Genomic DNA, 16,029 nt, shown 5'->3' with positions numbered 1-16,029 from the left:
CTGGTCAGACTCTGAGGGTCTTGCACGGAACTCTTCATGCCATTAGCTTGGGAGAGTCAGTGCAAAGCAACAGGTCCAACGTGCACTTCTATGAGCCCTAGAGAACTGTATTAAAACGCAGTCTTGCGGGGCCTAGTCTCCTAAATCCTGGAGGGAGGCTTATTAAAGCAGTGTGGAAAAATCTGCTGTTACAACTTTTAAAATCTCACTTGATTTTTGACTTTGGAAAGGCCAGGCTACGTGACTATCTGCTGTTTGAAGAGAATGCAGAGGTGTGTATTACTGAAAGGTCCCTTGCAATCCTCCCTCCTACCTGAAGCTTACTTTCCTTGCCAGGTGACCATGGCAGAGGACGCCTCCTTCTTTTACGCACTTATGGAGAACTCATGCCAAAGCTACTGGGCCAGTGGCAAAACTGTGAATTCTGCTTCTAAATACAAAGTCTAAACAATTTCCAGGTTTACGAAATTATAAACACACAAATCTAAAAAGAAACAGAACCAACAGCCTCATTACTTTACTCATGTTATATTTTATTTCTTATAATTAATGGCTAATTAAAGAAAAAAACTAATTGTAGCACCCTACTATTTTAAGACCACAACTGTAACTTAAATGCTATCCCATTCCATAAAACAGGGAGCCTTCCCCCAAAGCTATAGTGGGCATTTAAGTTTCCCGATCCCAGTGACAACTAATACTTTTTATTACTTATCAAATACACAAAAAATTACTGTTCCCCCAGCTGAAGAATCTCACAAATGATACTTTTTCTTTATGTACATGGTTCACTGACTCAAACCAGAACAGAGCTACTAAAATATCCATCATTACAAATCTCAGACTGGGGTCTAGCTACTCCTGGGGGTTATTTACTGGTATGCTAAGGGGGATTGTCAACCATGTGAAAATGTTCCATCTTTCCAGACAGCAAAGTTGACTTGAGGCTAAGGAATCACATTAAATATAAAAAAAATAAATTTTTTCAAAAAGGGTAAATGGGAGCTTTTTCCCCCATATGAAATATATAGAAAACCTCAACATATAAAACCAGTTTTAGGAAACCACGTTGGCAGGAGGAGTTGGCCCACGCGATTTCTCCCTCCACACACAGCATCGGGGCATGTGATCCCTTCCCTCCTGGGGTACCCTGGGGAACTTCTTGCATGCCAAGCCTCACGCCCTCCAATCTCAATTCAAGGACTGGGCATTCTGCTCGGGATACAGAAGTTCTACAGGGGAGTCCATGAGCCACCAACGCTGTGCGAATCCTGCTTCCCTTTTTCAGATAAATGATAGACCATGCTTACTTGTGCTTCTTCTATGTGCTCAAGTCTAACCCTTAAAATCTAAACTTTTCTGGCTTTTCGATCTTTTTAGTTGTAATACATTTCAACAAATACTTCCACTTGGGTTATGTAGCTCTCAGATCCTGTGGCATCTCTACCATAAACAGCAACAGATCTTCCCAAACTGTAAGGAACTACTGAATGTTCCCAGACATCATTCTGTCCCCTCATCTGGTTTCTGAATATTCTGATTCTTTTCCTTCTTTGTATATTCTTCTAGTCGAAGAAGCCACTTGGCCCAGTACTGGGAACAGAGCTCAGTGTCCATGAGATGTGGGTGGGCAGGGGATCCATCCTTGTAGGCCACCACAATTAAGCCACACTGAACCTAGGAAGAAACACAGGGCAGTTGCAGCATTTATACAGTAGGACCAGAGTTGAGGTTCATTTCCTTCTTGCTCTAGGGCAAACTCAGAACAAAACAATCTACAGTAAAATCTCCCAACTGCTTCTAAGAGGGGTTGATGAAAGATGGCACCAGGATACATAAGAACACAAAGATGACAAGTAAGATATTGAAGAATGGACTGTAAACACTAAAGCACTATTAGCAATGACAGAAAGCTCCGACAGGGGGAAGTGCTTTTTAAGGTGGTAGAAGGACAAGAAACAGAGCAAGCAGTGGGACACAGACAGAATAAAAATCACAAGGAGTGAAGTAGCCATGGCTTTATGCAAGTAGAGGCTCAGTGTCCTGACCTGAAAGCTATAGTTGGCATCATTATTTATGGCACCAACATAGGCCACAACCTGCAGCGGGCTGTCAAATGTATTTCGAATATAAGGTTTTGGTTTCTCCGATGTCTTCCAATCAATCACACACAGCTTGCCCCTAAAGAAAAACCAAAGGAAGTCTTCATAGGTAATAGTTCAAACTAAGAAACTCTAAGAGGTTAAGCCTCTTCTTAGGTGTGGTTTACTACTTATCACTCAATGACTGCTGCTTCTGTTCTCCACTTTCCAAAAAGACAGCTGCTCTGAGCTTTACTTCTGAGGATTAGAGAAGTATGGTGTTCTCTTTCCTCTGAGTTCTATATTCAGGTCAGTAATGTGCCTGTCAGAGGTAAGATGGGAAATGCTTCTGGAAGCACACCAGTGAGAGCTACAGGGGTGGACCCATTGGAAGTACTGGGGGACTTTCCCACAGTTCCAGTTTCTAAACTGTCTCAAAAGTCCTCTGGACCTCCACGGCCTTGTTTCCTTTAACAGCTGACACACGAATTGGAACTATGTCTATCACCATCTTAGTTGATCTTATTTCAAGTATCTATCAGGATGAACCACAGGAGACCAGTAGCAAAGTCCCTATCATAAAGGACAAAAGCATCATGGTGCTTCAGAGATTCTCTTGCTCAGAAACCAAAGCTGGGGTTCAGATCTATCAGCATTTAATAGGCACCAGTTATATGCAGAAATAGAAATAAGAAGACTTGGTCCCCGCCCTGAAAGTTTACACACAGGGTAGGGTGTCTTACTATTAGGGATATTCGGAAAATAAAAAAATTCCTGCCACTTAAAAAAGTCAAACAACCAGTACATTCCTCCCCATTACTCCTCATCCGGTGGGATTTTATACTTGCCAAGTGCAGATATCAGAAGGATCACAGGGTAAGCAGACTGATAACTGGTTACTATCTGTTCATTCTGTCTTTCATGAACTTCAATTTCAAAACCAGCATTTTAGAGGGAGATTTTGTATTAAGTATGTCTGTTACCCACCTGTCACCATAGCTCTACAATTACAACTTATACAAGGTATTTATAAAGTCAACCTAGAGTAGCACTAAAAGAAATAAAATGCAAGCTACGTATGTTATTTCAGATTTTCTAGTAACCACATCAAAAAAGAAAACACAGGTGAAATTTTAATAATTTATTTAACCCAACATACCAAAAATATTTCATTGTGTAATATAAAAAAGTTATTAATGGGATCCTTTACATTCTTTTTTGTACTAAGTCACTGAAACCTACTTTGTATATTTATAGCATACCTCACTTTAGATTGGCCACACTCAAGTATTTAATGGTCGTATGTGCCTAGTGGGTAATCTCTTGGACAGGGCAGGTCTAGAGGTAGTTTTACTGTCTCTCAAACTTTGCAATATTACAAAACAATTATAACCTATGCAAATGAAGAGAAGGCCCCAGTATTCCCAGGGACCTTCATAGTTCTCAACCTGGAATAAATCAAAATACCCTAAAAGAAAGACTTCTGACATGGACCACTGTTTCTTGCAGTGGGACTCGATCCCAGGACCCAAGCTGAAGGCAGACACTTAACCAACTGAGCCACCCAGGCATCCTTCAAATATCTAGTTTTCAACAACAACAAAAATCACAAGGCATACAAAGAAACAGGAAAGTATGGCCCATTCAAAGGAAAAAAAAATAAATCAACAGAAACTGTCCCTGAAAAAGATGTGATGGCAGTTCTACTAGACAAAGACCTTTTTAGTCTTAAAGATGCCCAAAGACCTCAATAAAGGTAAATACGTAGGCAATTATAAAAGCGAGCATTTTTGTAACAATGATTTATAACTCCACTTTTTGTTTTCTACAGCTCTTTTTTTAAAACTTGAAGCAAGCAGAAAAAATTATTGCTCTTTGGTTGGTTGATCATACAAATCTTGATCAATGTTTAATGAAAGCACTGGTTCATTATGTTCTTCCAACTCTGCTCAAGTGAGCTGCCCCATCAGGGCATTAACTTCAACTAGTGTTTTGCCTGAGTCTCCTGCTGTATCCTTTTGATGGGAAACATCTTCACTCTTATTTTCTATACTCATTCTCATCTCTTTTTTTTTTTAAGAGAGAGCGTGCAAGCACAAGCGTGGGGGGGAGGGGGAGAGGGGCAGACTCCCCTGAGGAGCAGGGAGCCCCATGTGGGGCTTGATCGTAGGACTCTGAGATCATGACTGGAGTGGAAGGCAGACAGTTAACCAACTGAGCCACCCAGGCGCCCCACTCATCTCCTTCTCTAATTACTCTCTGCAGTTCTCCTAATCCAACTTTTTCTTGCATTTCCAGCTCCAGCTGGAATATTAGCTGTTGCTGCTGAAACAGGAGCTCTTCTGACTTGAGTCTCTCCATCATTTCCTGCCCCATCAGAGCTAGTTCTCATTCATGCTCCAAGTTGTCCATTTCGTCTCAGTTGCCCCACAGTCACATTTCCTTGTATTTGTAAATCCACAATACTCTACATTCTATTGGATCCACCAAATTCTTGCCACTTCTGGAAGACCCTAAGGCAGACATGTTCCAAGGTACTTCTCAAGATATATTGACTCCCTTTCTAACTCTTAACCTTAACCTGCCAGCAGCATCCAACTGCTGGCAATGAGCCATGAACCTCAGGTACCAGAGACTGCATGCAGCAAAGAGGGAGGGGCCCACGGACAGGTGAGTGGAGGGTGAGTGGCTTGTTTTCTACATAACTTAAGAGATTAGTAAACCTAAGAAAAATTATGAGTTTATGTTTTGGGGCACATAATATATAAAGACAATTCTGTGACATCAACAACTGAAAGGGACAGGGACAGAGTTGTGATAGGAGCAGTTTTCGTATATCAATTGAAGTTAAGTTAGTACAAATTCAAATTAGAGTGTTATAACTGGGATGTTAAATGTAATTCCCATGGTAATCACAAGGAAATTGGATATAGAATATACACAAAAGGGAATGAGAAATTGAAATGTTTCACTACAAAAAAGGAAACAAAACACAAAAGAAGACAGCAACATAAAGGAAATGAGACAAAAAAGCTATAATGCCTATAGAAAATAAATAACAAAATGACAGAAGTCTCTCCTTATCAGTAACTAATTTAAATGTAAATGGATTAAACTCTCCAGTCAAAAGACAGAGACTGGCAGAATGGATAAAACACATGATTCAAATATATGCTGTCTACAAGAGACTTACTATATACTCAGACACAAACAGGCTGAATGTGAAAAGATAGAAAAAGATATTCCATGCAAATCATAACCAAAAGAGAGCAAAGGTGGCTCTAACAGCAGACAAAATAGTCTTTAAATTAAAAAAGACAAGATAAAGAAAGACATTATGTATTAACAAAAGGTTCAATAGATCAAAAAGATACAACAATTATAGACATTTATGCACCTAGTAACAGACTAGCAAACTATATGAAGCAAAAACTGACAAAACTGAAGGGAGAACTACAGTTATTTTTTTTAACTTTTATTTAAGTAATCTCTGCACCCAACATGGGGCTCTGACCCTGAGATTAAAAGTCACATGCTCTTCCGAACAAGCTAGCCAGGTGCCCCAAAAATATGGGTCTATAATAATAGTTGGAGACTTCAATACCTATTTTCAATAATAGAACCAGAAGGAAGTGAGGAAATAAAGGACTTAAAACAACACAATAAACCAACTAGATCTAACGAACATAGTATTCTCTAACCAACAACAGAATACACACCTTTTCAAGCATACACAGGACATTTTCCAGGACATAAATTAGGCCATAAATTAAGTCTGTATATATTTAAAAAGATAGATATCACAAAAGTATCTTCTCCAACCACAAGTTGAAGTTAGAAATCAATAAAAGAAGTAGAACTGGAAAAAAATCACAAATTTGTGGAAATTAACATAATCAACCAACCAAAGAAGAAATCACAGGGGAAATCAGAAGATACTTACAGGTGAATAAAAATGAAAACATAGCATACCAAAACTTACAGGACACAGTGAAATTAGTATTAAGGAAGCTATACAGCAATAAATACTTATATTAAAAAACAAGGAAGAATTTGGGGTGCCTGGGTGGCTCAGTCGTTAAGCGTCTGCCTTTGGCTCAGGGTGTGATCCCAGGGTCCTGGGATCAAGCTCCACATCAGGCTCCTCCGCTGGGAGCCTGCTTCTTCCTCTCCCACTCCCCCTGCCTGTGTTCCCTCTCTCTCTGGCTGTCTCTCTGTTAAATAAATAAATAAATAAATAAATAAATAAATAAATAAATAACTTAAAAGCAAAAAAACAAACAAACAAACAAAAAACCCAAAAAACAAGGAAGAATCAAATCAATATCCTAACCTTACAACTTAAGGAACCAAAAAAACGAAGTAAACCCAAAGCCTATAGAAGGAAATAAAAGAGATTAGAGAAAAGACAAATGAAATTCAGAATAGAAAACCAACAGGAAAAAAAAACAATGAAAATAAACACTGGTTTTTTGAAAAGATCAACAAAATTGACAAACCTTTAGCTAGATGGACTTAGAAAAAAAGAAGACTCAAATTACATAAATCAGAAAAGAAACTGGGACATTACTACTAATTCTACAGAAATAAAAAGGATGAGAGCACTATGAAAAATCATATGCCAACAAGTTGGATAACCTATATGAAATAAACAAATTCCTAGCAACACAAAACCTACCAGGACTAAATCATGAAGAAAGAGAATATCTGAACAGCTCTATAATTAGAAAGGAGATTTCATCAGTAATCAAAAATCTTCTGGCAACTAAAAGCTCTAGACCTGATAACTTTATGAGTGAATCCCACCAAATTTTACATAACTAATGCCAAAGCTAAACCTTTTCCAGAGAAATTGAAAAGTAGGGAACTCTTCTTAACTCATTCTATGAATCCAGCATTACCCTGATACCAAAGCCAGACAAAGACACTACAAGAAAACTACAGAATAATAATCCTTATGAACATGGATGCAAAAATCATCAACAAAATAGTAGCAAATCAAATTCAGCAACATATTAAAAGAATTATACAGCATCACAAAGTGGGCTTTATTCCTGGAATGCAAGGATGGTTTAACACACAAAAATCAACCAATGTGATATATTTTATTAACAGAATGAAGGAAACCACTTATCTTAACTGATGAAGAAAAAGCATCTGACAAAATGAAATACCCTTTATGAAAAAAAATACTCAACAAGCTAGGGATAGAAAAAAACTACCTCAACATAATAAAATCCATATATGAAAAGCTCACAGCAAACATCATAATCAATGGTGAAAGGCTGGAAGGTTTTCCTCTAAGGTCAGGAACAAAGCAAGGCTGTCTACTTTCACCCCTTCTATTCAAGAGACTCAATGTTCTAGCAGGAGTAATTAAGCAAGACAAAGAAATAAAAAAGCATCCAAACTAGAAAGGAAGAAGTAAAATGATCTGTTCACAGATGAATGATCTTTTATCTTAAAAACTCTAAAGAATCCACACAAAAGCTGGTAGGACTATATAAATAAATTCAGCAAAGTAGTAGGATAAAAATTCAACACAAAATTCAAGTACATTTCTATACATAAACAATGAACAATATGGAAAGGAAATTACAAAAACAATTCCATATAGTAACATCAAAATGAATAAAATACTTGGGAATTAACCAAGGAGACTAAAGACTTCCACAATAAAAACTGCAAATCGTTGCTGAAAGAAATTAAAGACCTAAATGGAAACATGCCCCCTGTTCATGGACTGGAAGATTTAATACTGTTAAGATGTTCATATTACCCAAAATGATCTATAAATTTAATACAATCTATAAAAATCTCAAGGACGATTTTTGTACAAATCGAAAACCTATCCTAAATCCACATGGAATCTCAAGGGACTCTGAAAAGCCACAACAACCTTGAAAACTGGAAGACTCACACTTGCTAATTTCAAAGCTTACTACAAAGCTATAATAATTAAAATAGTATGGTACTTGTATAAAGATAGACACATAACCAATAGAAATCAATAGACAGCCCAGAAATAAAACCTCACATACATAGCCACATGATTTTTGACAAAAGGTGCCACGTATACTCAATGAGGAAAGGACAGTCTTTTCAACAAATGGTATTGGGGAAACTGGACATCCACATGCAAAGGAACGAAGTTGGACTCTTACCTAACACCACATACAGAAGTTAACTCAAAATGGATCCATGACCTAAAGGTAAGACCTAAAACTACGTAAAACTCTTAGAAGAAAACAGAGGGCCCAAGCTTAATGACAGTGGATTTGGTGGTGATTTACTGGATGTGACACCAAAGGCACAGGCAACAATGACAACAAAATAAACAAACCGGCTTACAGGAAAAACTTTAAAAATTGTGTAAAGCACAAGGATAAAGTCAGTCACAAAAAGACAAATACTTTGATTCCACCCACATGAAGTAGGTAAATTCATGGAGTCAGAAAGTAGAATGATGGTTGCCAGGGGTTGGAAGTAGGGGAGAGTAAGTAATTACTGTTTAATGGGCACAGAATTTCAGTTTTATAAGGTGACATGCCCTGGAGGTAGATGGTATTGATGGCTGTGCAACATTATGAATGTATTTAATGATACTCAGCTATATACCTAAAAATGGTGAAGTTCATGGTAAATTTTATGTTACATGTATTTTGCCACATTAGAAACCTTTTTTAAAGAAAAAGTGGAGATGGGGGACTTACTTTTAGTAGCTTCGGTTAACCAAACACATATATTACCTATTAAAAATAATAATATTATTAAGTAATAAGCTTTATTAGTTTTCAAAAATATTCAATGGGCATATTCTCAATGTCGATGCTTTCCACTTAAAGAGAAGAGAACAAACATCAGTACTGTGGACAGCACTGTGAAGAGTTTGGTGTCAGGAACTTTTTTTTTTTTTTAAAGATTTTATTTATTTATTTGAGAGAGAAACCAAGAGAAAGGGGAGGGTTAGAGGGAGAAGCAGACTCCCCGCTAAGCAGGCAGCCTGAGTCAGGATTCGATCCAGGGACTCCGGGATCATGACCTGAGCCAAAGGCAGCCACCCAACCGACTAAGCCACCCAGGCACCCTTGGTATCAGGAACTTCTGGAAGGCCTTGAGTAGAACTGATTGTGTGGCTACCTTGGTTAATCTAAAGGGCAGCTAGAAATAGCCTATTAAATTTCTAGGGACACGGGCTCTTCTCAGATACGAGGCAGTTATGGCACAAAACTAAACAGTTCTCAGACTAATGAATATTGTCACTTTTTTTTAAATTTAAATTTTGACTAGAGTTCCAAGAGTTACACTCACAGGTTTTTACCTATCCTGGTGTGTCGCCCACATCCTTTTTTTGGAATAGGGGTAACCTGCAGGTTATATCTCCCCTTGGAAACTGGAGTTAAGGGGGAAAAACAGTAACAGAGCAGCAATTTAAAAACCCCAGGAAGCTTTAGTAAGCTCAGAGTTTCTATCATGTCAAATACCACCTGGAAGTCAGGAAAAGAAATGATTTTCAGGGCTAGCAGATCAAGGTGCTATTTTTAGGGAAATGGGAAAGAAAATGCGGGAATCAAACTGGATCTCTTGGGGCGCCTGGGTGGCACAGCGGTTGGGCATCTGCCTTCGGCTCAGGGCATGATCCCAGCGTTATGGGATCGAGCCCCACATCAGGCTCCTCCGCTGTGAGCCTGCTTCTTCCTCTCCCACTCCCCCTGCTTGTGTTCCCTCTCTCGCTGGCTGTCTCTATCTCTGTCGAATAAATAAATAAAATCTTTAAAAAAAAAACCAAACAAAAACAAAAAAAACCCAAACTGGATCTCTTTTTAAGATTTTAGAGAGAGAGAGAGAGAGTGAGAGTGTACGTGTGTGTTGTGGGGGGTTGGGGGGGACAAAGGGAGAGGGAGAGAGTCTTAAGCTGACTCCACACTTAGCACACAGCCCGACCCAGTGCTCGATCTTACGACCCTGAAATCAGGACCTGAGCCAAAAGCAAGAGTTGACCACTTAACCAACTGAGCCACTTAGGTGCCCCATCAAATTGGATCTAGTGGTTAGTAGCTTGCTTGGGGGTAGGGAAGGAGGAACATGCTGGATATTGAAAAATGATTCCTTTTCTCCACCAAACACATTTATGCTGGAACACAGATTTACAAGAATTATGAGGCTCTTCCTCCTGTATCTGTCCTTACCTCCTGCCCCATACCCAATTCTTTTATGTATCATAGAGGTTTTGACTTCACAGGGCTGTACTTTGAAGCAAGAGTTCAGAGGAAAAAATAGTGTTTGACAGGCATCATCTGTTCCGCCCCACATTACTTTATCTCCACACTTTGATAGAACAAAAATCGAATACTTACTGATATTCAGCCACACAGTCCAGTAGACCTACATACTTTAAGGTCTCATGTTGAACAGCACTTTCAAGAGCTCGCACTCCACTGACATCTTTCAGGATATGCTGGACACTTTGGATATATCCAGATTCGAGATTCTCATCTCTCTCTTTCAAGTCCCCTTGGGGTGCAAGTATGCTTTCCAAGGCTTTATGGAACCGTTTCCCTTGTAAAAATATGTCTGAAAAGAAAATCAGGGGAAAAAGAAAAAACAAGAACAAAGCTAGTACTAAAAAACAAGTAACTTAAAAACTTCTGAATATTAAAATTAGAAATTATGTAAGTTACCTTTAAGTGACAACTGCTAAGATCACGTTAGCCTCTTGTGAAATCTAAGAATGCACTTTGAAAAGGAAAGGGACTAAAATAGTTTGAACAATAAAATGAATTAAAATAAAGAATTTCTAGAATTAAGCCAAAGCTACAAGTGAAGATCTGGGGACAAAAGGACCACACTGAGTGTACTGCACTGTGAATTTAAGTATCCATTTTAGTAACCTAACTGCTTACGATAAATAATTGTTAGAAAGTTAAGGAACTGTGCTTGTTCACAGTTCTTTTTACAACCAACACTGAATTAATGAACATAGGTGGGGGAATCCTTTTGCTAACAGGCTTAATGAATGGCAAGGAATAAAAATCAAGGCATATACAAATTAAAACAAATTGGATGTTTTGGAACTTTGGGGCGAGAGAAAATATGTAACACTCTTCCGTACTTTTTTGGGGGGGCTAAACCTCTTAAGACATTTGCTCTGTCCTGAAATTTTTCCTCATATGCTTAAAAAAATTTTATGTATAATTGACATATGAGATTGTATTCTTTTCAGGTATACAACATAATGATACCTGTATATCCTCACACAATTTTAAGTTAAGAAAACACAAACAAATCCAAGAAATTCTACATACTCACTTCACCCTTGATGAGGGAAGGAAACAAAGAGGAGGCATTGTGCTAAGCAGTGGCCTTGGTGCTTTCAAAATACTATTTAACTTTCAAACACAATAACCCAGCAAGATAAGACTCGTTACTCCCAGTTTAATGAGTGAGGGGTACACAATGCTGTTAACTTGCCCCAAAGCGAAAAGGTACACTAGCAGCCTGGCATCAGAGTCCATGTTCAATTCCAGTCCATCATACAACAGAGTGAGGAAGGCAAAATTAGGGACCATTATTTAGAAACACACAGAAGCAGAGTAGAAAATATACATGCGTGGAGACTGACCCATTGAAAATGAGGAAAATCTGATCTAATAAGATAATTTCAAACCATATGCTACATTTATCAAATACTATTTTACCAAGATTTTGAAAGGTCAGTTCTACCATCGTCAAAAAATGGAATCACTTCTGGGAAATTACTTGGAGAGTTCAATGAAATGCAACTAAGAACTGAGCTATTACACTCCAAATTTACTTGGCTCAATTGGACTTATTAGCATATGAAAGGCCTACAAGAAATTTAAGACAGATGGAATTAAAATCTAGGTAAAACTACAGCATTCACCTATAGACAATCTTAAAGCAGAACACAAAACATGGTCAAAAAAGGAAGAAAACAAACTGCTTTATCAATTGCCAAGCAAGTAATTCCTTCTCCACTGCGGACTTAATCCCTGGCTGGGCTCTTCACATGTAAGAGGCAACAAACTTGGGAATCTGGATTATAGGATCCCTTAGATTGTAAGGCTCAGAACATTAAATATGACTGAACTTGTCTAAGTAAATTTTACGTTTTATTATTATTATTATTTTTAAGATTTTATTTATTTATGTGACAGACAGACAGCAAGAGAGGGAACACAGCAGGGGGAGTGGGAGAGGAAGAAGCAGGCTCACAGCGGAGGAGCCCGATGTGGGACTCGATCCCGGAACGCCGGGATCACGCCCTGAGCCGAAGGCAGACGCTTTAACTACTGCGCTACCCAGGCGCCCCGTTTTATTATTATTTTTTAAAGATTTTATTTATTTGAGAGCAAGGACGAGCAGGGGGAAGGGGCAGAGGGAGAAGCAGACTCCCCACTGAGGCGGGAGCCCGATATGGGACTTGATTCCAGGACCCTGGGATCATGACCTGAGCCGAAGGCAGACGCTTAACTGACTGAGCCACCCAGGCACCCCTGTCTAAATAAATTTTAAAAGGCACAAAATTTATTGCAGATAGCACCAAGTTAGAATATTCATTCAATAAATTAAAGGGATGAAAGTGAAATGTTTTCAAATCCCAGTATATAAAGTGCATTAAAAAAAAAAATCCATCAGTCTCCAAGATTCTGACAAACTGGCAGGATGGGTAATATTTTAAGATTAAAAAGTCACAGCAGCAATAAACTGAAAAGATAAACCCCATCCCTTTCCACTATAATAAACACTTAAATATAAATCCAAGTCAGACTTTCTTATCCTTGGCAATCTTCAAAAGGTAAACTTTTGGTTGAGAAATTGACCAAATGTTGAGAATGCCAGCTCTGGGCACATCTCCATGCTCTTTGGAAAGAGCAGGTAGAAAGGAATTTATCAGTACAGTATTTTAAAAACTACCTCTCCTGAACCACTAATCAATTTAGTGGGTTATGACATGCTTTTTCTTTTTCTTCTTCCTTTCTTTTTTATTGGTAGGGGGAAGCATGACACTAATCCTCATGTGATTGCCCCCTACGGAAAAAAAGTGATTCTGCCTGTTTCTTAGAATTTATCCTGAGTTAAATGAGAAACACATCAGAGTAATAATCTGGATAACAAAGTTGATTATATGGAAAACAACCAGTTTTATCTCTGCTTGGGATAGTGGAGCACCTTCACATTCCCAACAGAAATTCCTTTCCTTTATCAAGCGGGCCTCCAGAGTACTTTTTTACTTTGTGCCAAGGGCTACAAGTCCTAGGTTCCCAAACTCCTAGCAGGTTTCTGCCTTTACTTTTCTATCAGTGATTTCAGGATTCCCACAAACTATGATATTCCAGGTTTAAGGAAAATCAAAAACAACTTCCTATGAGGAAACAATGTCAATTCTAAGTCCTAGTGGTACAAATAAAAAACAGGAGATGCCATTAAAAGATTTAATTTTATGTTGCTTGTTTAGAAAGCAAAGAATAGTTTAGTGGTTGTTACTTATTACCTAAAAGCAGTTAGCTCCTGCATATATTCCTCCCCCTCACACAGCTGAGGAATGTTCTAGAGGACCTTGACCATTTTTTGCCACATCCAGGTGCTGTCTATATACTTAATATACGTGACTACATGTTTTATGTGTTAACCACACACCATTTTTTCTAAGATGCCACAAAATAGGTGCATTACTCTTAAAATTAAAAGTGCTCTGTACCAACCACTGGGGTATACTTACTGCTCTCTTGGAAGCATGGGCTAAGGAATGATCAACATAAAACCTAGCTTTAATAAAAGACAATTACATAATCCTGATGAGGACCAGCTAATTCACCTGTGCCAATGGTCTCTAACCTTGCTACTGAATGCAGCCTGTTTGAAGGAAGCTATTCTCCTCACCTAAGAATTTAGTAAATTAGGAGTTGAAAACTAAAGTTTATTTCTTCTCAATGATCAAGAGCATCAGATTATCTCAATTTACCAAAATCTAAATACAAATCATGTGTTCCGGCTTATTCCTAGTCTTTAAATTTACATGTCAATGAGGATAAGTAGAGCAAGGGGTATTTACTACATTCTGAATACAATACCTAGCAAACAAGTAGAATTCCATTATCAGGTGATTGAGTCTTTCCCTTACTCGAAGAAGAAAACAGGCAACTTCAATACTTAAGTCTGTAGCTTATAAAAGAATTTTCTGCATCATTCAGTCAAACTACTTGCTCTCTGTGCTCCAGTTTTATCTGAGAAATGAGAATAATAGTATATACGCTTCATAAGGTTGTTATGATGATTGAGTTAATACACATAAAGTGCTACTTAATGCTAATTATCATTCGAAAACAGCGCCTCACTAGTTCAGGTCAAAAAACACCCTAAGTCTTTTCACACAGGTGCTCTATATTCTAGAAAACACAGTAACCATACAGAACCAGGATTGAAAAAATTACTTGAAGAATATTCTGCAAAGCCATCCTCTCCCAGTTCCAGAATCATCCGCTGTCTCCACCTCTCCAAGTAGAAAGTCTGTTCTGATGTCATGGTCTGCTGAAGGATCTTGGTCACACTTGGTATTGTATTTCTTTGCAAAGGGATTTTCAAAGGAATTGTAGGAGTACTTGTTGCATTTGGTTTTATGCTTCTGTCTGGATTGAAGAGAGGACACCAGTTTCGTGGAACTCTTGCTTCCTCCTCTTTCTTTGGGGGCTTACACTTACTCACAGGTCCATAGAGTAAATTATCTTCCTCAAACAACGATTCTGGAGTCTGAGCAAGGGCTCTGGATGACAAGACAGACTGTACTAAATCAGAGTACTTTTCTTGGTCCACTTCTTTATAAGGGTTCACTTTTTTCTTCCTGCTACATGAATAAGAGGAAGTGGAGAAATCCACACGGGCGGTTGGTTTTAGAGAAAACCCCTTTGAACTTCTGAGCAGCCTGCAGATGGTCTGAAACGCCTTCATCTTTAGATGCTTTCTCACTTCCCTCTAGTCTACTTGCAATGTTGAGGGCCTTTTATTTTTGCACTCCTATTAAAGAGAAAAGTGGAGTTAGATACCAAATGTACGAAGTATCTGAACGTCTGAAATGGAAGCTGCATCAGTACAAGGCACATTAACCTGCATTCCATTAAGCTTTTTCGACATGTTTGGACAAAGCTATTTCCAAAGACTCTCTTTAATTGCCAGAACGACCAGCACTTGTTAAATGTGAAATGGTACAGCTTGGGGCAAGACGTCCCCAATATTTAATCTGAAGAACGGGGACGCCTAGGAAGGGAACATGTGTGAGACAGAGAAAAACAGAACGCTACACTCCGTCCTATAGCGAGCGGCTACGACGGTCACGGTGAACCACTGATCCTTAGATACCAGGCTCCCTGCTAAGGATTCCAGGAGCAGACTTCTCACTAACTCTCACACCCTTTAAGGTGGTTGCTTCTGCGACACCGTTTACAGACATGGAAATTGAGCTTCTGAAGGGTCCCACCAAGAAAGAGCAGGTACGCGGTGTTTAGCGGGGCCCGCCACCGTGATCTCCAGAAGGGGGCCTCCCACTCCGCCCTACGTGTGGAACCACGGTGGGGACAGGACGGCTGGGGCCCCTGGTGTGGGAGTCGGGATTAAAGATAAGACGGCTTAAGCAGAAGCCCAGCTTACGGCCCGGGTCAGTACCTCAGAAGCCACCAGACTTCACTTAACTTCCAGAGCACCGACAACCTCTCGGGACCCGTACTTTCCTCGGTCCCGCGCTCAGATCTAGAGTTAAGCCCCGCCTAAAGGGCGGCGGTCCCGGCATGCACTGCGGCGCTTGCGCCCCGCTGCTAGGCTCTCCTTCACCGCTGTAGACACTCCCGCGATCCTTGGGGAGTCCCTCCCCTCGGGCGTTAGCGCGGGCTCCTCCAAATCGCGCCCTTACGCTCTCACGATATCTTGTGTACGT

General features: G+C 39.3%; 1 protein-coding gene across 1 annotated transcript; it reads right to left on the bottom strand.

Moving 5' to 3' along the window:
* Positions 1–512: 512 nt before the first annotated feature.
* On the bottom strand, positions 513–15,946 carry MGME1 (mitochondrial genome maintenance exonuclease 1). The gene is made up of 5 exons (XM_026502994.4): positions 15,762–15,946; positions 14,537–15,116; positions 10,439–10,655; positions 2,049–2,181; positions 513–1,677 (listed from the first exon to the last, which is right to left on the bottom strand). The coding sequence occupies exons 2-5, from the start codon at positions 15,048–15,050 to the stop codon at positions 1,504–1,506; spliced, it is 1,038 nt and encodes a 345-aa protein (XP_026358779.1). The 5' UTR covers positions 15,051–15,116; positions 15,762–15,946; the 3' UTR covers positions 513–1,503.
* Between the last annotated feature and the right edge of the window lie 83 nt (positions 15,947–16,029).

Source organism: Ursus arctos, unplaced genomic scaffold, assembly GCF_023065955.2.
Source record: "Ursus arctos isolate Adak ecotype North America unplaced genomic scaffold, UrsArc2.0 scaffold_16, whole genome shotgun sequence".
Lineage (NCBI taxonomy): Eukaryota > Metazoa > Chordata > Mammalia > Carnivora > Ursidae > Ursus > Ursus arctos.
This window is presented reverse-complemented; position numbering and strand designations above follow the sequence as displayed.

Excerpts from the sequence above, each read along its gene's own strand:
- MGME1 (XM_026502994.4), bottom strand. The coding sequence starts at position 15,050 with ATGAAGGCGTTTCAGACCATCTGCAGGCTGCTCAGAAGTTCAAAGGGG. Across the intron at positions 2,182-10,438 it reads GACTGTGTGGCTGAATATCA|GGGCAAGCTGTGTGTGATTG; the intron begins GTAAGTATTCGA and ends GTTTTTCTTTAG. Across the intron at positions 1,678-2,048 it reads ATGCCAACTATAGCTTTCAG|GTTCAGTGTGGCTTAATTGT; the intron begins GTCAGGACACTG and ends GTTTCTTCCTAG.